The sequence below is a fragment of the Nicotiana tabacum genome, chromosome 4, assembly GCF_000715075.1.
Source record: "Nicotiana tabacum cultivar K326 chromosome 4, ASM71507v2, whole genome shotgun sequence".
Classification (NCBI taxonomy): domain Eukaryota; kingdom Viridiplantae; phylum Streptophyta; class Magnoliopsida; order Solanales; family Solanaceae; genus Nicotiana; species Nicotiana tabacum.
The window spans coordinates 18,114,921-18,139,735 of record NC_134083.1 but is presented as its reverse complement, the minus strand read 5'-3'; the positions used below and the strand labels follow the sequence as shown (position 1 = coordinate 18,139,735).

Below are 24,815 nucleotides of genomic sequence, written 5' to 3'. Positions count from 1 at the left end.
GACAAGCATGTTGGGGTGATTAGAGTGAAGAGCTACATGATATAGTAGGGTACCAGAAGCTTATAGGAAATCCGAGATAGCTGACCATAACTAGACCAGACATATGCTTTTATATACAGATGCTAAGCCAATTTATGCAGCATCCAAAATAGTCCTACATAGAGGCAATATTGAGAGTAGTAAGTTACATAAAGGGATGTCCAGGAAGGGGTGTGATGTTGACAAAGGAACTCTTGGAACAAATCACAGCCTTCTGTGATTAAAACTAGGCAGCATGCCCAAATACAAGAAGATCTGTTACAAGGTACATAGTAAAGATGGGAGAGTCTTTGATCTCATAGAAATCTAAAAAACAGCAAACTATGAGCAGGAGTTCTGCAGAAGCTGAGTATAAGAGCATGGCAGATGTGATATCTGAAATAGTTTGATTCACATAGTTGATGGAAGAACTTGGGATTGAAGTTAAAACACTTGTGAAGTTATTTTGTGATAGTAAAGCAGCTCTACATATTGTTGCTAATCCAATCTATCATAAATGGACTAAACATATAGAAATAGATTGTCAATTTGCGAGGGAAAGGATCAAAAGTGGCCTGATTTTACCAGAACACATCTCCACAAAGGAACAAGTTACAAACATGATGACCAAAGCCTTAGGTACAGCACAACACCAGATTCTTGTGTCCAAGTGATGGTAGGCTATAATCTCGTATTTTAGTCACTTAATACACTTCAATTTACTACACTTTAATTGAGTTTGAGCTTTAATCGCTAGTGTTTTGCACTTATTATGTGTTTTATGCCTTGTAGGAGTGACTCCGAGTGATGTAGGTGTTATAGAGCTAATTCAAGTAATTTGGAGCTTTGAAGTCTGAGTAAACGCCCAAGGAATTAAGCCGGGATCGCGTTCGGGGGGCGAACACCATGTCTGGATATCAAAATCAAAGGAAAAAGTCGGACTCTGAGAAAAATGTACAACCGCGGTGCGTGGGGCACCGCGCCTGTACAAAGTCCTGCTTTCTGTCAGACATCAACTCTCTAGACTTTCCTACTAATGGACCGCATGGCGCGTCGTCCCATGCGGCGCACCTGTGCAATTTTTATAGAGTATTTTTCTATTTCGCGCAGGAAAAGGTATTTTCGTCTGGGCCCGATCCTACTTAGTATAAATACATGTAAAAATGTTATTTTATGGACTTTGACACATCTTAGGCCTAAGTAAGCCAAGGAGGAGGCGGAGAAGCAAAAGCTTAAGGATTTCATCATTCAATCCTCACTCAAGACAAGTCCTGCTTTCTGTCAGACATTAACTCTATGGACTTTCCCACTAATGCGTCGCATGGCGCGTCGCCCCATGCGGTGCGCCTATGCAATTTTTACAGAGTATTTTCCTATTTCGCACAGGAAAATGTGTTTTTGTCTGGGCCCGACCCTACTTAATATAAATACATGTAAAAATATTATTTTACGGACTTTTGACACATCTTAGACCTAAGTAAGCCAATGAGGATGTGGAGAAGCAAAAACTCAAGGATTTCATCATTCAATCCTCACTCAAGACAAATCTTGCTTTCTGTCAGACATCAACTCTCTAGACTTTCCCACTAATGCGTCGCATGGCACGTCGCCCCATGCAGCACGCCTGTGCAATTTTTACAGAGTATTTTCCTATTTCGTGCAAGAAAAGGTATTTTCATGTGGGCCCGACCCTACTTAGTATAAATACATGTAAAAATATTATTTTATGGACTTTTTACACATCTTATACCTAAGTAGGCCAAGGAGGAGGTGGAGAAGCAAAAGATCAAGGATTTCATCATTCAATCCTCACTCAAGACAAGGGTTTGGATTATTTTATGTTTTCCTTTAACTTAAACATTGTTAAGATGAATTACTCCATATCCATGGAGTAGTTCTCTTTAGGGTTTGATGGATTTGGTGTATTGATACTTGTTTGTGGATAACTAACTCTAGTTTTATGTATTGAATCATTTTGGATGTTTTAACTGTTGCATCTATATTCACTTGTTCGTGCAATCGAGAGAGGCATAACTTGTGATATTGTTGCATTATATTTTGTTGGTTGAAATCACTAGTTCTTCTTAGTAATCATAATAATAAGAAATTTCTTTCTATTTTATATTATTATATAATTATAAGAAAAATGGAAAGATTCGCTTTCTTTTAACCGGCTCCTTCTTCTTTGTCAACGCTACTAAGGACGTTGGGATTGAGCTTTCACTAATACTAATATAAGAATTTCACTAAGTTTGATTAAACTTAGTTAGGAGGATAATCAAGAGAGGTTCTCCTAAGGATCAATCTACTACGAATTCTTGCATATATTCACGTGCTTAGAATTGGTTCATCTTGTAAGGTTGAGATTTAATCGAGAGAGGAGTTTCTACTAATCAATTGAACTAATAATCAAGTGAATTCGAGAGACTCGCTTGAACATTAAAAGTGAATTATCTAGATTTAAATCTCAATCATTTGTCTTGCACCTATTCTATCGACCCTATCTTCTCCCAATTGATAACTTCCTTTGCTTAATACTTGCGTTGATTGTCATTAGCCAATAATATAGATTCTTAGTTAAATTTAGTTTTAATCACATAACCCTAAATTATTGATCATCTTTGATAGCAATCTAGCTACAAATTACGATAATACTGTTTAACTCAAATCCTTGTGGATACGATATTTTAATTTGCGCTCGTCAAATTTTGGCATTGTTGTCGCGAATTGAAAATCAATAGTGTTTGAAATAGTCTGTAGTGCTAATTCAGAAATTTTTCTTTTTATTTTATTTTATTTTCCCCTTTTTACGTTTGGTGTTCTTTGACTGTGCGCAGGCTACAGGTTAGATTGGTGCACGGCTCGATCTTCTAGTAAGGAATTGCAACCATACGAACCAGAAGTCAAGAAACAACTGTGACAGATGAGGAAGGAAAGAAATCTCGCAGAGAAAGTAGATAAGGTTGGGCAATCCTCAACCAAGGAAGACATGGCTGGAGATGATGATAATGTTCATTTGGCTACGAGAGAGGCAGCCCAACTCAAAGAGAAAGCTGCAAGGGATGCTGAAGAAGTAGCACTTAGAGATGCACAAATTGCTTATGAGGAGAAGAGGGCTCGAAGAATGGCTCAGAATCAGCCCATGGGTGCAGACCAGTTCGGAAACATAACTCCCGACCAAGGGAGACCACTTGGTGATTATGCTAGACCGGTCTACAACCAAGGCCTGTCAAGTGTGAGGCCACCTCCAGTGGCAGCTAATAATTTTGAGCTGAAGCAAGGGTTGCTCCAAACACTTCAAAATAGCTGCGTTTTCATAGGAAAGATGAACGAAGATCCAAACAATCATCTGATGAACTTCGAGGAGATAATGGACACCTGTCAATACAATGGTGTGTCACAAGATGCAGTTTACCTAAGGGCATTCCCCTTCAAACTTAAAGATGATGCAAAACACTGGCTTCGAAGCTTGACCCAGGGATCGATTAGAACATGGGAGGAGATGACCAGAAAATTTCTTGCTAAATATTTCTCCTCAGCTAAAATGGACAAGTTTAGAAGAGAAATCCATAATTTCTGTCAGAATGAGACTGAAACTATGTTTGAAGCTTGGGAAAGGTTTAAGGAGATAGAGCGAAAGTGTCAACATAGGAAATTGAACTCTGGATGCAACACCAAGATTTTTGGGATGGATTGACACCGGCTTCACCCAGAACATTGAGCAACGCAGCTGGAGGTTCATTGATAAAGAAGACACCAGAGGAGATAGTCATTATTCTTGATGAATTGTCTGAAGATGCAAATCAGTGGCCCTCTGAAATTGCTGAAAGAAGAAGATTAACTGGTGTCCACCAGGTTGATGCTAACACATTTGTGCAGGTACAACTTAATTCCATGGCGAAGGAGATAAAGAAGCTGACCTTAGCTTCGATACATAATGAGACTCATGCAACATGTGATATATTTGAAAGAGGACACCCTACTCTTGAGTGTCAAGCCTCAACTGAGGAAGTAAATATTGTGGGAAATTATAACTTCAATGCAATAGGTCAGAAGCACCCCTATTTTTCATGGAGTTCACCCGGGGGTACTGCAAATGCATGGCAACAAAATAACTCTAGATTTTAAGGAGCTCCTAGTTTTGTGAATCAGCCGAGGCTGCAGTTTCAGCCTCAACAGCCAATTCAGTCTGGGTTAGAAGATCTGACGAAATCCTTCATTGTCAAGACTGATGAAAGATTAGATGCTCATGGTGCAGCTATCAAAGAACTTGGGACATGTTTGTGTAACTTGGAGAGACAAGTGGGACAAATTGCAACTATATTATCTGAGAGAATTTCAGGTACTCTACCAGCTGATACTGAAAAGAATCCCAAAGAAATGGTAAATGTTGTAACCTTGAGAAGCGGACAAGTGTTGAAAGATCCCACTCCAATTCATAAAGAAGTTGCATCTGAAAAAGAAAATGGGAAGGAGCTAAAAGTTGAAGATGATAAAAAGAATGAGAAGAAGAAAGGCAAGAAGGGAGCTGAGAAAACGAAGAAGGAGGAAACTTCAAGAAGGGAGGAATCTGATGATGTGAGCAAGCACATGACTGCTTTACCTTTTTCCCAAAAGCTTTATAGAGAGAAGCTGAACAAGCAATTTGAGAGATTCCTGGATATGTTGAAACAAGTTAATGTAAATTTGCCATTTACTGAAGTTCTCTCCCAAATGCCAGCTTATGCTAAGTTCTTGAAGGAAATCCTGACAAAGAAGAGAAAGATATAAGAAACCTCAGTGGTCAAGCTCACAGAGCATTGCAGTGCAATCTTGCAAAACAAACTCCCACAAAAGTGTGGAGATCCAGGGAGTTTTACTATACCTTGCTCATTAGGCACTCTTAATTTTGATAAGTCTTTATGTGATTCTGGTGCCTCAATTAATTTAATGCCTTTGTCTATTTACAGAAAACTGGAGAATGAGCTTGGAGAGATAAGGTCCGCACTAATATCTTTGCAGCTGGCAGACTAAACAACTATAATACCCGAGGGGATAGTGGAAGATGTCTTAGTTCAGGTAGATAAGTTTGTATTTCCTGTAGATTTCATAGTGGTAAATATGGAAGAGAACAAGGTGGTCCCCCTCATCCTAGGAAGACCATTTTTAGCAATGGGTAGAGCTATACTGGATATACATGATAGAAAACTCATGCTTAGAGTGGGTGAGGGGACAATGACGTTTGAGATGAATGTAGCAACTGGAGTGAAAAGGGAGAAGCCAACTGCAAGTGTTGAGTGGAGAGTGAAAAGCATGAATGAGAAGGTCCCAGTGATTGAGAAAGATAAGTGTGGGGTGTACTCCAAGAAGGTTGAGAAGAAGCTGTCTGCGTGGATGTGTGCACTAGTCCGGGCACGTGGAATGGAGCCCGACTTTGATTCAGACCCCGACTAGAGATACATGGAAGTTTCCTCTACCTTATGCTTTTTAATTCTGTGTCATAGGGACATGACACAACTTAAAGTTCGGGGTGGGGAAAAATTATATGTTGTATGTATCTGTGTTAGTAATTTAGTTTTGTTGTAGTAGTAGTTGAAAGAAAAACCCTAACAATTTAAAAAATTTCGACTTTTCGCGACGATGGATATCATTCGACGGGTTTCTTGAGGGATTAAAGTCGAAAGAAAAAGATAAAAAGATTTTCTTTTGTTAGGTAATGTAATAATTTTCCCTTATTTTTTCTTTGTGCCGCGGTTTTTTTCAAGGATTTGTTTGAACCGGGTGTAGTTACTTTTTATTTTTATTAGGTGTAGGAACCTTTGTGCTATGATTTGGATTGAAAGAAATATCTCTTGACTTGGTTATGCCTTGAGAATAGTGAGTGCTTTAGTTTTGATGCTTATGCTCAGTTTTTGACTCTTGCATAAGTACTTTAAATTGTATAATTTTAACTTTTCTTAACTGCTTGGACTAGAGTGTCTTGTTAGTCCAATCTTGAGTGAGTTATGTGCCATGTGTGTGTGAGAGATTTTATTGTATTCTGTGCATTGCATTTGATGTCTAAAACTTGTCCCGTGTGTTTGCAACGTAAAATGGTAGTTTTGTTCAGTCTTAGAAGTGATATAGGCATTTTTTTATTGAGCCAATTATATGTTATTATCCATCTAATTGTGATGTATCTTAGTTAACCCCGTTGAGCCTGTAATCCTTTTTTTTTGGCAACCACAGTGCAAGTTCTACCCATTTGACTATAATCTCGTATTTTAGTCACTTATTACACTTCAATTTACTGCACTTTAATTGAGTTTGAGCTTTAATCGCTAGTATTTTGCACTTATTGTGTGTTTTATGCCTTGTAGGAGTGACTCCGAGTGATGTAGATGTTATGGAGCTAATTCTAGTGATTTGGAGCTTTGCAGTCTGAGAAAAAGCCCAAGGGATTAAGCCGGGATCGCGTTCGGGGGTCGAACACCACGTCTGGATGTCAAAATCGAAGCAAAAAGTCGGACTCTGAGAAAAATGTACAACCACGGCACGTGGGGCGCTGCGCCTGTACAAAGTCCTGCTTTCTGTCAGACATCAACTCTCTGGACTTTCCCACTAATGCGTCGCATGGCGCGTCGCCTTATGCGGCACGCCTGTGCAATTTTTACAGAGTATTTTCCTATTTCGCGCAAGAAAAGGTGTTTTCGTCTGGGCCCGACCCTACTTAGTATAAATACATGTAAAAATGTTATTTTATGGATTTTTGACACATCTTAGACCTAAGTAAGCCAAGGAGGAGGTGGAGAAGCAAAAGCTCAAGGATTTCATCATTCAATCCTCACTCAAGACAAGGGTATTTGGATTATTTTATCTTTTCCTTTAACTTAAACATTGTTAGGATGAATTACTCCAAATCCATGGAGTAGTTCTCTTTAGGGTTTGATGGATTTGGTGTATTGATACTTGTTTGTGGATAACTAACTCTAGTTTTATGTATTGAATCGTTTTGGATGTTTTAACCGTTGCATCTATATTCACTTGTTAATGTAATCGAGAGAGGCATAACTTGTGATATTGTTGCATTATATTTTGTTGGTTGAAGTCATTAATTCTTCTTAGTAATCGGAAGAGGCTAGTTGAACTGTTGATTAAACTTAGTTAGGAGGATAATCAAGAGAGGTTCTCCTAAAGACCAATCCACTACGAATTCTTGCATATATTCACGTGCTTAGAATTGGTTCATCTTGTAAGGTTGAAATTTAATCGAGAGAGGAGTTTCTACTAATCAATTGAACTAATAATCAAGTGAATTAGAGAGACTCGTTTGAACATTAAAAGTGAATTATCTAGAGTTAAATCCCAAGCATTTGTCTTGCACCTATCCTATCGACCCATATCTTCTCCCAATTGATATCTTCCTTTGCTTAATACTTGCGTTGATTGTCATTAGCCAATAGTATAGATTCTTAGTTAAATTTAATTTTAATCACATAACCCTAAATTGTTGATCATCTTGGATAGCAATCTAGCTACAAACTACGATAATACTATTTAGCTCCAATCCATGTGGATACGATATTTTAATTTACTATATTCGACTAGTGAGCATATTTTAGTGTGTGTTTTGTGCTCGTCACCAAGCTGGGAGTGTTAGATGCTTTCCACTCTCTAGCTTGAGGGGGAGTTTTGTGATTAAAGACTTTACTAAGAAGGCATGGACTTATGTGTAATTAGTAAAATTTTGTGAATGAAATTGTACTACATTAGAAGAGAGGAAGTTATGTTGTTAAAAGGATGTTAGTGCTCTAACAATGTAAACTAACAAAATGAAATAAACACGAGTTCTTCTCTCCCTTCTCTCTATCTTTCTCTCTCTACATATCATCTCCAAATTGTTGTCAATTGATAATTTCTGTGTTTAGATCATGTAATTTGACACATGCATACGAGTTTTTGCTATCAGTCTCAAGCCTTCGAATTTTGAATTTATACTGACGCATCACTTTATGCTATTGGATGTATGTTAGCGCAAGAAAAACTGCTTGATTACTCTATCTACTTTTAAAGTATACGACTTTCTTTATCATAATTCGATCACTATCTCAGACCCAAAGTTGGTTATGATCATCTTGCGGAACAAATAAAAGAACCAAAATGGCACTACATGTATAAACATACAAACTTTGCCCAACCAGCTTATGCAAAAAGAAATTCCATATTATATGTTATGAAATACTGTTTGAGCAAACTCATGCATGCAAAGTTGATCATACTGTTTGAGCAAACTCATGCATGCAAAGTTGATCATACTCCCAAGAGAGAGGGTGGGGTGGGTGTATCATTTCAGAAGAGGATATACATACGTTCTAGGATTAGGTGCTCAAGGAGGTTAAAACTTAAAAGTTGGCATATGCAACAAACAACCTAGAATCATATTTCTCTTCCAACTAGAATGTGAAATTGACTTTTCCTAATTTGGCAAACTATATGCTCTCTGTTATGCAGCAGTTTGTCATGTTTAACAATTTTACATCTTCATCTTCAGAATATGTAGAAAGAAACTTCAAGTTAGGCATGGAGCTTTAAAAACCTAGGAAAAAATTGGTGCAGCTGGAAACAAATTTTGTACTACTATTCATTTCCTCGTTAGTACTTAGAATCTTTTGCTTCTTTTTTCCTGCAAAACATTTTCCCATAATACAATTACTTGCAAAATTCATCAAATATATTATCAAAGAACATAAACACCCACGCGCACTCACGTTATTTAAACTCAGACGCTCTTTGTAGCCTAATTACTAATCGCGTGCGAATATACGCACAAGAAAGAGCGTGAAGACCGTGAGCTTATAAGCGAGAAAAGAAAGAAAAAAAAGAAGTAGAAAAATTGCAGAAAAAGAATTTGCTATTTCTGATCAGACACAAACAAAAAAAAGTCCGATTCACAGAGAGAGAGAGAGAGAGAGAGAGAAGTATCGGAAAAGAGCGATCAGAGAGAGAGAGAGAGAGAGAGAGAGACACTGTGTGTGTGTGTGTGTGTGGAAAGTGGGTCTTCGTAGTTTCTGATTCAGAACAGTAAATTTTTGGAAGAATTGAAATGCGAAGCAATTTGTAAGGAAGAGCAATGGAAGAAGAAGCATGAACAAGTAAGAGTTGAAAAGCATTTGGGTTTAATATTAAATCTGAATTTCGAATGAATTTTGGTGACATTCCAATAAAGGTTAGCTTCTCTATATTTTCTAATTTCTTTCTTCCTTCAAGCTTAAATATTTCTTCTTTAATCCCAATTTCGAGTGGGATATATTTGAACTTGAAGTGGGAAGCTTGAAGCTTTGGAGGCATTTTCTGTCTGTTTTAGGTTTTGCCCTGTATTTTACAGGCAATTTGAACTTATTGAATTGGGGAATAAAGCTGCGGGTTTACTTGGACTTGCAGTGAGGTATCAGAAATTGAGGGTTTTCATAAAGCTGCGATTTTGATTGGTTCTAAGGTTGGAGTTTTCTTGGACTGAGAATTTGAAAATTTTCAGGATTGGGATTTTTGGAGGGAGAGTTAGTTGATAATTATGGATCTTTAGAACCCCCTCCAATAGCTATACTGTTACAAGTTGGAGTTTTTGAGATGGATTTTGATTCAGCATTGCCTGAATTGCTGTTAGAGGAGTACAATCTTGTTTCCACTATGGGTTTTTGGAATTGGGGCAAAACCCTAATTTAGTGGTGGACTTGGATACTGACCCTGACTTATTGTGTTATTTTAAAATATTGGACTTTATGTGTTGACAGAGATGCAACCGCCACATCAGCATTCGCGGATCAATCTTGCTGAGCTGAAAGCTCAGATTGTGAAGAAACTTGGACCTGACAGGTCTAAACAGTACTTCTATTACTTAAATAGGTTATTGAGTTTGAAAATAAGCAAGGTTGAGTTCAATAAGCTTTGTCTTAGGATATTGGGTAGAGAGAACATTCCACTGCATAATCAGTTCATTCGTTCTATTTTGAGAAATGCTTGTAGCGCAAAAGTTCCACCGCCAACTCATGAGACTGATGTTTTGAAGCCTGGTGCAGCAGTTGGAAGTAATGAGCCCCCAAACGATGTTTATGAGCAAAATGGATCACATGTTTCCTCGAGCCAGGCTTCAAGTCAACCAGGTTTGTCTAATGGGGATATTCTCCCTTTATCTCCTCGAAAGGCCAGAACAGGCTCTCGTGATCGTAGGGCTGGGGATCGCCGTAGTGCACTTGGTCAAAATGGGAAGACCAGTTACACTTTTCAACAACCGACAACAACAGAATCGAGTTTTGACGTCATGGAAAATGGAGATACTTATCCACCTGATGCACGGAGGGCTGTGCAGCATTATCAAGGACTCTTGCAGCGAACTGATGATGAAAGGGAGGTATCTGGTCAAGAAACTGCCAGATTTTCTGTAATAAAGAGATCACAGGTAGGTCCAGTTTCTGTATATAACAAAGACCAGGTTAGAGATGATGGGAAAGAGATGCACGCAAGGAGTCAGCTCCAAGCTCCACTTGGGGTTCCATTTTGCCCTGTTAGTGTAGGTGGAGCACGTAAAGCATTGCCTTTGGCAACGAATAGCAAATGTGTTAGCTCTTCTAGTTGTGGTGCTTTGTTGGATAGTGTATCACTAAGGGAACGCATGGAGCAGATTGCTGCAGAACAAGGCCTTGAAGGAGTGGCCATCGATTGTGCCAACTTGTTGAACAATGGATTAGATTCTTACTTAAGAGGTTTAATTCGATCTTGTGTTCAACTTGTGGGGGCAAGGTCAGGGCATGAGCCTACAACGAACAACACCAAGAAACAGCAGACCCATATGAAGCTTGTCAATGGCCTCAGACCAGGTCATCATTTTCAGATAAGTAGTGGTAGACCTTCAGAAGTCATGCAAGAACATGCTCCCCATAACTTGATATCGTTGCAAGATTTTAGGGTTGCCATGGAGCTGAACTCCCGGCAACTTGGCGAAGACTGGCCATTGCTGCTGGAAAAAATATGTACACGCACATTTGAAGAATAAGGCATTCATGAACCTTCCGGTTAAACTTTTGGTCCCTACTGGCTCTAAGGGCACTATTCCTTTCAGGGTTTCTGCGCAGCCACATCATTTCAGCTTTTGTGGCCTTTTTGAACCAGTCAACAACTCTTGAGGTCAATATTGTCTCTTGAAGATGATAGGCACAGAGCCCTGAATCTTTGTCTCACCTGCTACAAGGCTTAACTTTGCCTGGAAACCCTTCATTTCTTAGCAACCACTGAAAGGGACTTGAAGAAAGGAACACCCGCGTTGGTCGCGCTGTTGTATGATTAGCATAATTCTCTCTGGATATTTTCTGCATTCTCCCTCCTGTAATTTACAGTAAAGAGCAAATTTGGTACAAGTTTTGCAGGAATAATTGTGTAGCCTAGGACTTCAGTAGAAAGGTGAAACTAGATGATGCAAGAATTGCTGTGTATCTTCAAAATCAAGATTGGTTGAACCTCAATATTAACAACACGTTTTCACCAGTAGGTTTATCATCTTATTATTTTTTAGTTCTAGATTGATGTTCACTGGGTCGGTGGCCCACTTCTGTATTTTATCTTTTCTTACTCTATTAAATGTATACCCCGGAACAGTTTGATTATTTGATTCTCTTTCCCATAAACCATGATGCTAAATGTTGAGTTGATATTCCTCAAACTGACTTGACCATCTGCTCGACTTTCGATTACAAAGTTATTTTTTGTTCTCGATTTGAAGAAGCCCCCACAAACTAATCATTTAAGTGGTTGATTAATTGTTGATATTCCGTGATGGTGTCTGCACTGAGCAAATTGTCTATGGTGTGTTTTGTAGAACATGCTCTATAGGATCAAAAAAAGCTTTTTACTAGTACCCTAAAGCGTCCAACTCTAATCTGATGTATGTCCACCTTTTAACTAACGGATAACTATGTTATTATTTTGGTAGTGCTTAACTAACCTTAGAGGTTTGGTAGAAGTTCAAAATTCCTGTTTTCCCCATTGCCTCAAGATTTTCTATGAGTTCAAGTAAGTTCTTGCAATATGCTGCTGCTTCATTTAATCTTTATTTGTTTCCAGGAAAGATTTGAGAATCTTTTGTTTTATTCATTAGGTTCATTGACTAAGCTCACTTATTTTGGTGGTTTGATTGCTTTCATGCACTAGATAGTCAATGATACAGCATGAATGACTTAATGGGCATTTCTTTATGATATTTGGGTGTATTTATCACTTGGTTACTTTATTTTCTGGTTAATTTGGATCTCAACGATGTGTAATTGCTGCTATATTCAAGTGGCTCATGCTGTCAGAGAATCAGACAGTTGAGCTGGTCTAAAAAATCAGCTCATATACTTTACAATGAAAAAAGATAAAGAAATGAGCTTATATCCTATCCTGAGCTGGAAGATTCAGTGTACGCATTCAAAGGAAATGTGGCAGTGGTGGGGTGCCTTGAATGGAAAGACGGACAACAGACCGAGATATGACTAAAGTATGTTGTTCTGAAGAATGGAGTAAAAGTTGGAAATAGAGCAGAAGACTGCGGATAATATTTCCTGTCCTGAGACAAACTTTACCTGCCGGAAAACAGAAAAGGTCAGAAGAAAGTTGATCTCTTTCCTTATCTCTCTATCTATATATCTTTTAGCTCTGAGTACTTGAATTTTCTTTTAAGAACTGAACAAATGCATATCTTCTCTGGAAACTGTACTATTTCGTTTCTTATGTATCTTCCTATATTGCAAGTTTGTATTCCTTATTGCTTGGCTCTTAGTCTTTAAGTTTATGTGCTTCATGCGTTATCGCTATGTACTTGTTGGCACTTCTTCTTGATAAAAGTACTGCTAAATTGTAGGATCTGGATATATGAAGTTCACCAATAAGCCTGCTAATAATCAACCACTGTTTCTGTTCTGTCTTCTGTGCATTTCCAAGTTAAAAATTTGTCTGTCAAACTCCATTCCATCTTGCGATAATTTATTCAAGTACTAATCACAGCCTTAAATATCTTATGCTACTTTTCTGTAGGAGACAAGCGACCTTGGTAATTCTAGAAGGCTATTTGACTTGGAGTAGCTAGTGGTAAGAAGCCTCCTCCACTAACCATGAGAAATGTCGTTTGATTCACCAGGGAAGCCAAGTTGGGAAGTCACTGTTGGGCTTCTGGGCAAGGGAGGTTTTTAGCGGGGTTGGGAATCTTTTTGAGGAAGGTAACAACTTGTATATACTATCAGCAGAAAGGCAGTACTGAATGCCATACTCACAGTTCGAAATAACAAAAGTGTGTCCTTGTTCTTCTTACAAGGATTCTATAACATCTAGAGGTAATCCTGCATCATCTAAAAATACCTCTTTACACCATTAGTGAAACGAAAGAAGACAATTCATCTTGATCTTCTGAATAGAGCTACATCTGTGTTTAAAAACATCTTGTGTTTCATTCATATGCATGCAGGGATTGTTTTCCATCTATTCTTCTGCATGAAAAGGCTGCCAGAGCTATTACAGCGTACTAGTAAGTCTCCTGTTGAATTTGGCATTGTCCAGTTGTTTCCTTTCACATTTAAGAATAATTGCCAGAGTTGGTCAGTGACTCCACAGTTCAAAAAAAGGTGACTGTTGATCTCTGGTTCCTTCCCATACAAATAACATCTTAACATAGCACAATCCTCCTCCTCTTCAAATTATCTTGGGTCAGGCTGGCTTCTTTAACAACAAGTCATACAAAACAGATGATAAGTAATTTTCACTCTCCATATGTGTTTGAAAGGCCAAGAGTTAACCTGTTCTCCAATATGAGTGAGTGCTTAATAGGAAGATTTATCTGTATTGTTACCTTTGCTTTGCCTATGTCATGATAACCTGTCCGCACGTTCATTTGAATTGATCCAGAACTCTGAAAAAGTCAGCACTCTGTTGCCTTCTCAATCAATCAACAGTGTTCTAAAGCTCAGGTTCTACTGCTGTTGACCCCATATTTGGATAACAGTTGCCCCTTTGTTGCTGACTTAGGTTGAAGATGTCTGGGAAGAAATGCTTTAGAGACCCCTGTGTTAACCAATTGTTTCCCTAGAAAGAAGTTTTCATCCCATTCCCCACTTTGAGGCTGACATTGGCACTGAAAATGGGCCAAAAAGCTCCGTTGACCTCCATACACTAACCCCATAAGGTGTAGTTACCTTTCTTGAAACCCACTGACCTTCAGTCCCATATTTTTCATTAATTACTCTCCTCCATAGAGCTTGTTCTTCCCCGCTAAACCTCCATTGCCTTTTGATAAGCAGAGTTAAATTCTGTTGCTTTAAGTGTCTTATGCCTAGACGCCCTTATGATAGTGAGTTTACTCCATCTGACCAAATGGAAACATGTCTTTTCTCTATTTCCTTGCCAAATGAAGTTCCTTTTGAAACATTTATTCTCTTTTCAACCTTTGTTGGTATAGGGAATAATGACATCGTATATGTAGGTAGAGAATCCTTGCACTTTTTGCCAAAATCAATCTACCCCCACCCCATATAAAGGTACTGACTTTTCCATCTGGCTAATATTTTCTCACATGTTTCCAATACCCCACTCGATATTTCTTTCCTGTGATTTGATTTTTGATCCCAGAGGCAGTCCTAAGTAGTTTGTTGGAAGAGACCCAGTTGTTATCGTCGATGTCTGTGCTAGCAACTGGATTTCAACCACTTGATTTACTGGGAAGTGGGAACCCCCAAAAATTGGATTGTACTAACTGGGAGCCCCTAAAATTTTATCTAGTATCTGTGGACACCACCAATTTTGTGTGTTACTTGACGATCAACTTTGAAATAGGAATTAACATGTTTATTCGGTGATGTAAAATGTACGGCAATTGCCGTTTGGCATTTCTCTTCAGTTCTGATTCCATGTAGTAGTAAGATAGTAGATGAGAACAGTCATGATGAACCTGTTCTTGCTCCGAGGGGAAGGATGATGTTTGAGTGATTTAACGCTCTCCTCGTAACTTCTGTAGAGGCAGAAAACATATAAAGCTCTCTTGATATTGTAAAAAAAGGATTGCGGAAGTTACCTAGGCTAGGCAAATTACTTGTTTCTTCACTTTGGTGAATTCTCCTCTTTCTTTAATTGGCATATAGGTAAGAGTTAGTTCTTTTGCATCACAATCTCTCCGTGGATTTGGTTCTGATTTTGCACGAAATGAGCTTAGCATTTGTATCCCATTCTGCTTTTGATGTCATTTCTTTGTTTTTTTTTTCATTCTTTCTAAATGGATCGGCTTAACAGTCATTTTTCTTTGTCGCTTCAAGCAGCTTAATAATTACTTAAACTTATGCATTGTATACGGGAAACATTATCCAGAAGGAGGAAGCAAAGTTGAAGCAGTGGAAGATTCTCTATCAAGTTGGTATGCTAAAGTGCTGCATTGCCACTCTATTGGCTAGTTTTGGCTTATTGATACCACACCTTGTAAAAATGTGTACAAATATGTGGATCCTAGTTTCATTTCAACAACTCATAGCCGATTCCATTCGGCAGAACTTTTCTCCCCTCTAGCTAAATTTTTCCTACTCAAAAAGTTTGAGATTAAGTGACTGAATGATTAGAATATTTTGGCCAGAACTCCCTGCCTTTAATTCCTGTTTGTTTTTTTCTAAATGTAGTTGTGAGATTTTAAGTGACTGAATTATTAAAATTTTACTGTGACCACTCTCCTCTTACATATCTGTCATTCTACAATAGCACAGAGGAGAGTGCATACTTGAGTAAGTGCACATGCTATCTGGAGCTTCAGTAAAAGAGTAAACGCCTATGTTTTCTGTCATTGTATTAGCTGCTAACATGTTTAACAGTTCTCTTCAAGTGGTAAGGTCTTCTCAGGACAATGATGCTGATTTATACTCAAACCTTTTCGCCGCAGACGATGGATGTGTGAGTAATAAGCATAATAGCATAAATTAACCTCCCAGAGGAAAGCTGAGCTCTTCACAGTTCTTTTTCTCTCTTTAATGCTGTAACACGATCACGGATCATCACAAAGATGGTATATTTACAAATGACACCACCCTAGATAGTCTCGTTATGGTCATGCTAGCTATAGAGGTATAGTAGATATACTTCATCCTATGCTGATACTGACATACAATGGCTTTTGTACCATATCTCATGTAATATCACCCCGTGGGGCTCAAGAAATGGAAGCGCCATACACACGTCTTCACTCTTCAGATACTTTTATTGTTGTTGAAGATGTAGCAAAGTTGTCTATTGATGAGCATGATCTGAGGAGAAGGATGAGTTAGAACTATGGGTGGACCATACAAAAATCCTCCACAATGGTCTGCGCTTGCGCTTCTGGTGCTTAGATGTCACTTCGGACTCGGTTCTTCTGAGCATTTCCCACATAACCTGAACATCCTCATAGCCACAAGTTTGTATGTCATCGCGAAGCTTCAAAAGCCCTGGACCTGAAGGAAACAATTGCCAAGGTACAGAAGCGTAAGTGAATCTTCAAAGCTACTGCTTCTATTTCAGAACATGCATTATTCATCATTTCACTTTTCCTGTCAAATTTCTTTCTCATATTTGGCTAAGATGTAAAATGTGTAAGCTTCTGTTTTATACTGATAAATATGTATATCACACTTCTTGAAACATGCTGTAGAGAAGTAATAACGATAATCCTCTAGATGCTTTTGAGTATATGGTCTTCATTGAGGAATCGGATGCTTTGTATTTTAAGCTGAAGGCATATAAAGTGGTAGATGCTTTATGTTTTTGAATAATTTGGATCATTGAGGAATCAGATACCTTGGGGGTACTATGTGGGCTTATTTAGAATCTAGAATATTATCTGCTTATCCATGTCAATAAAATGGGACGAGAACCATGAGGTTTCATGTTCGTATTCCATGGACGCAAACACTAGGTGATTTTTTCCTATTTACCTATCCTTAGCAGACAGAATTCTATGATACCTGTGCTGATAAGAGGTATCAGGTACTCGGTGGAATACTGTGCTGATAAGAGGTTTTGACTAGGGTATATGGACACTTACGGATAGCAATAGAAAAATAGATAAAAGATTGCAGAAAACAAAGCATATATTTAGTTGGTAGAGGTTTATTTTAGTAACAAGTTGGCCTTTATTTGGGTTCTATACGGATCTAAATATATTCTAACAGAAATAAGATGAGTGGATTCTGATGGCACTACGCTAGTGGATGGAAGGAAGCCACTAATAGAATCCTAAAAAATATGTTTGCCTTTTTTTAATACGTGAAGTGCTCATGACCTAAAGAAATGCTACTCCTTTAGATATGGTTGGAGTAAGATTGATTTGATTTGTTTACATATTTGGTATATTTCACTGCTTTTACGATTAAAGATAAGACTGCAATTTTAGGTAATCAAGCATGCCTAACATTTTTCTGGCCTCCTATAAGCATAATCATTTTTGTATAATATGTTGGAATCTTCTGCACAATTCTAAACATAATTCAACAGGGAATTTAGATAACAAAAAAGTAACACTCATCCATCCCCACATCCCACCCACCCCCAACCCCCCAAAAAAAGAGTAAGAGAAAGAAGTAATGACAACTTCAATTAAGTTTCACTTTGTCATGGAACTTTAATGAATTTATGGAGAAGTCTTAGTTTTTGTATATGGTTTTGTATCAGAACTGATAAGCATAGGAACTCATAAATGGTGTCTAAATTAAATTAAAAAAGAAACGAAAAAGAAATATGACAACTTCAATTAAGTTTAAATTAGCACTTTGTCATGGAACTTCAATGAATTTACGGAAAAGTCTTAGCCAACGCTTGAACATAAATTTGGTTAGAAACTTAAAAAGAGTTTTTGAAGTTAAATAATTTTTGGAAGTTTGAGTTGTGTTTGGACATCTATTTAGTTGGGAAAAAAAAAGTTGGAAGTTTTGTGAGTGGAGAAAAAATTCCACCCAAAAAATGACCTAAACCAGATTTTGGGAACTTGAAAAAAAAAAATCCAATATATTCCATGAACAAACAATATTTTCAAAAACAATTTGAAAAAAAGTTAAGGGGAGCTTAATTTTTGTAGTACATGGTTTGACATCAGAACTGATAAGCATATGAAGTCATAAATGGTGTCCAAATTAAAGATTTAGGTATCTTCCACGTGCGTACATATTGCGTGCTGAGTTAATTCCACGGACATATTCTTCTTCATCTTCACATGTCACAACCGCACCTCCCAACTCCCACCCACTCGGCACAACCAGTAATTAAAAAGGAGGGAAAGATATAGATGAATAAAAGATATAAAGATGAAAATTTCTTTGGAAAAAAATATAAATAAAAACTTTGGGCAAGCCCCAAAAATCTTAGTACAATTCATACGGGTAATCTATCTAAAAAATCTAAATTTTACGTTCTCACCATCATTCTTACTCACAAGTTTTGAATTACAGCTTTAGAAATGAAGTCACTTTTTGATAGGAGACTTAACTCGCAAATGAGCATCAAATTAAATTAGTTGGACCTCAAAACGAGTACCAGTCGAATCAAAAGAAAAAAAGAAATTTCATATCTTCCGGTTTCTCTCTTATTTCAAACTCCCACACAACAGCGAGTAGGTATACGGATTCAATTGAACCCATAATTTTTGAAACATAATAAAAATTTATATGTAAAAATTCATTAAATTTGAATAAATAATAAATATGAACTCATAACTTTAAAAATATAATTAGTCCAACTCTTAAAAGTTGAAACATATGCAATTTAAATCCTGGATCCTCTCCACTTACTTCCCACCAAAAAGGGGAAGAAAACAGGGGAAATAATCTAAAAACGACCACATGCATATGTACCCTTTTTGCATGTTCAGAATTCAAATTCACTGAATCATTATTAAATTCTCAAATCACTACTCTTTCTAAGCCAAAAATAAAGGAAGAAAAAGAAAAAACTAACCATTTTTTCGAGCTTTAACACGAGCAGAAACAGCAAACCAAACACGCCGAACAGGAAAAACCATTTTTTGCCACCAATCATCCATTACTTTGAATTTGATCTTCAATTTCTTCCTTCTACTTCTACTTCTACACCTACCACCTCCCAATCTACTCACCAAAATCTTTAACCCGGCCAGACCTCCTCTATTTTCCTTTCTTCTTCAAAAAGAACAGAATAAATTACACACTTTTATTTTGAGAGGAAACTAAATGAGGACATAACACTGTTTTCTGTTGGGCTCAATGCCACTTTTCTACTTTTATAAGGAGTGGAAATTAATGACTATTTTCCCACTTTCATGTTTTTTTCCTTTTTTGTTTGTTCGGTTTTAGATTAGGAATCTACCCGCCGACACGTGACACTGTTCTAAAGTACTTTTGTTTAAGAAATAAATTTCCATGCCACGTGGTTGTTTTAGGCGTTGGACTTTGTTCTTAATTTTATCTTGATTGATTGGTATTTTTTCATTTCTTTTCTACTGCTGTTACTGGTTTTTTAGCTTTTTGTCAGAACAAGTATTTTGACTTGAGCGGATACAAAAACGTGACATGTTTAGGTGGGAAAGCAACAAGTAAAGCAGAAATTCTGGTGATTGGGCGGTTTGTTTGACTGTGAGATTTTAACTTACATAAAAGTAGAAAAGATAATTCCATTTCCCAAAAATAAAGGAATTTTATTTTTTTAAGCATCTGCTTATTTCTTGATTGTCGGTGGTATTTAAGCCTTTGTGATTGGGTTAATCTGATTAATTAGATTCGTAATCCAGAAAAAAGAATAAATGATCAACATCTCATTTGTTTTCTTTGAGGACGGAGTTAACTTAAAATTGGTTAAAATTCTCATGATTTACATCACTTGAAAAGTAAGGAGGAATCCTCTTTTTTCCAACGGAAAGTTTCACTTTATTCGATTTTATCTAAAGATGGCGTTTAATTGGTATTAACCATGGAAGGACACAAGATTCTCATGAGAATGAAGAAACTTTTTGTAGTAATCGGCACAGTAAATTTCGAATGCCAAATTGAAAAAATGAGAATTGAATTCGGGCGACGATCTAGCTCTAACTATCTAAATAATAGAATAATCATAAAAGTAAACGCGAAACAGATTTAAAATTATCCTTGTGACATTTACACTTGCAATGCACTACGAACTATACAATGGCTTTTAGAAAAGTGTTAAATCACTACCAAAAGGATTTGACTCGTTATTCAAAATTTGAATTATGTTAGCGGTTAAGAGCTAATTAACAGTTAAATAATTATGTCATCACTCATTTTATACCGTTTCAATTCCTTCTGTTTACTTTTCACTTAGTGTATACAAAACTATAGAAAATCTAAAAATTTCTGGTAGAAGCTGTTCATAATGGCGGAGTGGAAATTTTATTTAATTCAAGTCTAAGGATTCAAGGAAAAAGAAAATAGAGTCAATCATAGTGAGAGAAGTAGATCAAATAGATGTTGTAATACTAATTATTTAATCAAATATCCAAGGGAGGACTTTCCCTAGTGTCGGCAGTCGTTTGGACCACGTGGTTATATTTAATTGTAATGAATTTTATACGCATAAGTAGTAATTATTGGAGTCATTAGGTGTTCTTGGTGAGAAAGAAAATGACTAATTAACCGAATTCTCTCAAGAAAAATCACATCGTTATAACATTTAAAAATTTATTAATATATGGCAAATGTTGAATTTCTTAGTGAATTTTCTTCTCTATACATAGATATAAATTATGATAAAACTACAACAGAGTTACTTTTATCTTAGGGAGCAAAAGAGACGACGGAACTAGAGGTGCATAAGGGTTTATCCGAATTTTCTCTCTTGAAAATCACATTATATATATGATAAATTTTTTATTATCGTAGTAAATATTGAATCTCTTGATGAAATTTTTAAGATATAGATTATGATCAAACAACAAGGAGTTACTTTTGTTTTAGGGACCAAAATGTTTGGCCAATTACATTAGGACAGTTGAAAGAATCATATGAAGCTTTTGTTTAATTAATGACACAAAACAAAATCATCTGGTCTATTTCTCCCTTTGTTTTCTACTTTACACTGGTTTTAATCTTGTCTTGGCTTTACGTCAAAAAAAAAAGATTAAATATATTTAGGCTACATTAACCTTCTAACCACTTATTTACATAATTTTTAATGGAGGGTTGTTGGGGATTATCATACCACGATTCAAGAAAACAGCCATATATTGTATGGTCAAATAGTCATCAAGTTGATGCGGTTGTTTTCAACTTGATATTCTCAACCAATATGACTCTTGGGGGAAAGTGAATCTTAGTTAGTTTTCCGATCCAATAAATTGAAACTTTAGAATGACAGCTAAACCATGGTTAGTGGGTACCAGGGCGGCTCTAAAGTTTTGGGAAATGAGTTCATTGCCTTAGGCCTTTATAATTTGAAGGCCGCAAATTTATTTTAAATTATTATTATTACTATATACTATATAATTTATATAAATAATTAGTATAAAGAAAAGTGTTACAATATATTTTTTTGTTACTTGATTGAAGTTATTTTATACAATAAATTTATAAATTATGCTAATTTCTTCCCTCATTAATTAGTATATTTGCTCACTCTTCAATTTTAATTTTATCCTTTTTATATCGGAATTAAGTTATATATATCGACAACATAATGAATTTTTTTTACAAAGTTCTCTGAAACTGCATGAACACAAAAGCATCCATGCACCCGTTTTCTTTTTAGTGTAATTCAATATATTATATTAGGTTATTTATAATTTATTTTAGATATTTACTAGTAAGTGTTACTTAATAGAATCAACTATAGTTATCGTTTAAATTGATCAGAAGGAGCAAATATTTTTGACACCGTCAATGCTCAAAACTTAAGCTATTACGTTATGGACGGTTATTTCTTTTTCTTCTTTGTGATGATAGCCAAATCAGAATTTTCACTTTGAGTTCTGAACCTCAACATCCGATAGTCTACCACTTTTTTTGTGCACTTCTTCCTTCTTTTTTATTTTTTAAATTTATTTTTTTGTATTAAATGATTAATTTATTATTTTAAAAGCAATCTTTTTTGTTAGTGTAAATATTTTATCAAATAAATTTAAGGGTCTCTCAATATGATTTCGCCTTAGATCACGAGATCCTTTGAGCCGCCCGATGGGTATTGGGTTAATTATTATGTATTTCTTTCATTATTTAATCTCAGAAGCGAACAACAACATGAAAAAAGAATGTATATTATTCTCTTAGAGTTAGATATCAAATTAGGGATATCACAATTATTCTATCGGATGAGCACGTATCGTAGTCTGTTAGATTATTGCCTCGTAATTCTTCAATCCGTACCATTATTTATTTATTTTCTATGTTACGTTTATAAACAACTTTGTAAAGGATTAAAAAATCAATTCTCCTTGTAATTTTGGGGCATAATCAAGAGCTAGTACATTATAAGCTTCATCTCAAATGTACGTAAAAGTGAATAAATTTTCACTACAATAACGAAATTGAATCTATACCCGAAAAAACATAACGAAATTGAAAGGACAAAGTTAGTGCAAGTGTGTGTTATACGTAAACTCTTGAATTATGTATTCGTAATAATTGAAAAGCGCGCGCATCTAATAGTACGAATCTTTCCTAAAAAACACAAGAAAATAAAAAGATAATGAACAAGAAAGAAGAAAACAAAGTGTACCCAGAAAAAAAAAGAAAACAAAGTGTAAAGGGTATGGTGATAGATAGACCAAACGATTTCGTCTGCGTTTTGTCAACTTCAACTAACAGTTCTTAGTGACCCATATATTATCACTTTTCAGGGGTGAAAATAAAAAATAACCAGATTTACAAGTGGTAATCGGAAAATAGCGTAATTTTAAAAATAATCGAAATTTAATCACTTTTCATGTAAAGATAAATCTGAACGAAAATGCTATTCAAAATCCGAAAAATATTTCAACATAATATACTGGACTTACAGCATAATATGCTGGAAGGTCATACACATGTGCTCCAATCTCCAGTATATTATGCTGGAACTTCCGTGTGTTGGAGTTCATGTGCACCAATCTCTAGTATACTAGAACTTTAAGTGTTGCAGCAAAATAATGACTATTTTTTAATGACTTTGCAAACACTGACTATTTTTCAATTACTAGTCCGAAAACTGGCTAGTCCGTGCTATTTTTCCCTTTTTGTATTAACAATTCAAGACTAGAAACCTCTTAATTAGTACCTAAATTTTTTATGAACTTTAATAAATAATTCTGATCATACTTTTCTTTGTTTATTCTATAAAATAGTTTTACCCCCAATTAGACCATGGAATACTATTATTTTTGCGGGGACTGATGATTCTTATTTTATTCTTAGTTTCTTTTTCCTTGGAGGGATGGCAATTAATTTGAAGAAATAGACTATTGTAGTGGATTTATTCTTCACTGATCATGATGGTATGTTTAAATAATTTGAAGTGAAACCTCTTAGTTAGTCATAAAGGCAAAAAAAATTAAGCACTTTGTTAGGTTTTGAAAATAGTTTGATTAAGTAATGGATTAGCAAAATGGACCACTCTATTCTGTTTTAGAAGTGGGAATTTCATGAAGCATGAAAACACTAGCTCACCTACCTTGAAAGAAGCCCTACACCACACAACAAAGGACTTTCCTTATACAATATTAAGTACTACTATTATCCTATATGATCTCTGACAATTTTTATTTTTATATTGAGTTATAACTTATATACACTGATCAATAATGTATATGAATTTTTACAGTATCAAGCCATATAAATACAACTACGGTAACAAACTGTGAAATTTATAATCTTAAAAATCAGAGGTTATCTGTTACAACAAATAAAAGTAAGTTATATAAGATTTCTTATTCTAAGGACGGAATAAGGAACTCCCCTCCTAACTCACTGAAATGCACAACATTAATGCTTTTAATCAATTGGATTTTGACTTCTTGTCCCTCTATCAATTTATAATGCCTTTGGCATTTCTTTCATTGCGATTATGTATTATTTTTTCGGCATGATGAATGATGTATACAACGGTCCTCAAATTCGTCAGCGAGAGCCATTCATTCGATTGATTTTATTAAGGACAAAGCTTGGCACGATTATAAAAAGATCTTAATATATATATTTGTGACTTCCTTTGATTATAGTATTTTAACGGTAATCTGGACTTTTGATTTGATTAATCTGGTTGTCATTCTTTAATATTTAATAATTATGTAGAAGTCTTTTTAGTCCAGCAGCCATGCTTCAAATATTTGCACCACTGTGAAATTGAGCTTTTAGTGTATGACACCAGTGTTTTAAAAGGCTTTTCCGGGACTCGCTCGGGGGCGGGGAACTATCAAAACGGCCCGAGACTCACGCGTGAGGCTTAGTTTTGTGAGGCTTACGCCTCAAGCGCCCGACTATGCGTCTTAAACACGCCTAACACCCAACACTCAGGCTTCGCCCAACAATTATTACTCAAATCGTGGGTCAAATATCCAAATTTCCTAATTAGCATTAATTTCTTTAACAAATAAATGATTAAAGTTTTATTCATCTATAGAAATATGAAGATTGAGAGTAACTTAAAAAACAAGTCATAATATTACAAATTTACTAATTGAGAACAACGTGAGAGTGAATATCTAAAATAGATAGTCAAAATTTATATCTTCACTTGCTATTGGAGGAAATGAGCCTTCATGGCCATTTACAATACTGAAATTAAGAAAGTATCCCCTTTGGATCTCTTATGTGTAAAAGATAGATCGATCTTATGTGTAAAAGTTTGATAAT

At 36.0% G+C, this 24,815-nt stretch overlaps 1 protein-coding gene and 1 long non-coding RNA gene across 2 annotated transcripts; one reads left to right on the top strand and one right to left on the bottom strand.

Annotated features, from left to right (window-relative positions):
* The first annotated feature begins 8,884 nt into the window (after positions 1-8,884).
* LOC107792395 (uncharacterized) lies at positions 8,885-11,654 on the top strand. Its single transcript, XM_016614606.2, has 2 exons — positions 8,885-9,202; positions 9,362-11,654. Exon 2 carries the CDS (start codon positions 9,770-9,772, stop codon positions 11,024-11,026), a length of 1,257 nt encoding a protein of 418 aa, XP_016470092.1. The 5' UTR covers positions 8,885-9,202; positions 9,362-9,769; the 3' UTR covers positions 11,027-11,654.
* A 4,327-nt stretch (positions 11,655-15,981) lies between these two features.
* Positions 15,982-19,520, bottom strand: LOC142180260 (uncharacterized). The gene is made up of 2 exons (XR_012708553.1): positions 18,958-19,520; positions 15,982-16,463 (listed from the first exon to the last, which is right to left on the bottom strand). It is a non-coding gene; the product is annotated as an uncharacterized LOC142180260 (long non-coding RNA).
* Between the last annotated feature and the right edge of the window lie 5,295 nt (positions 19,521-24,815).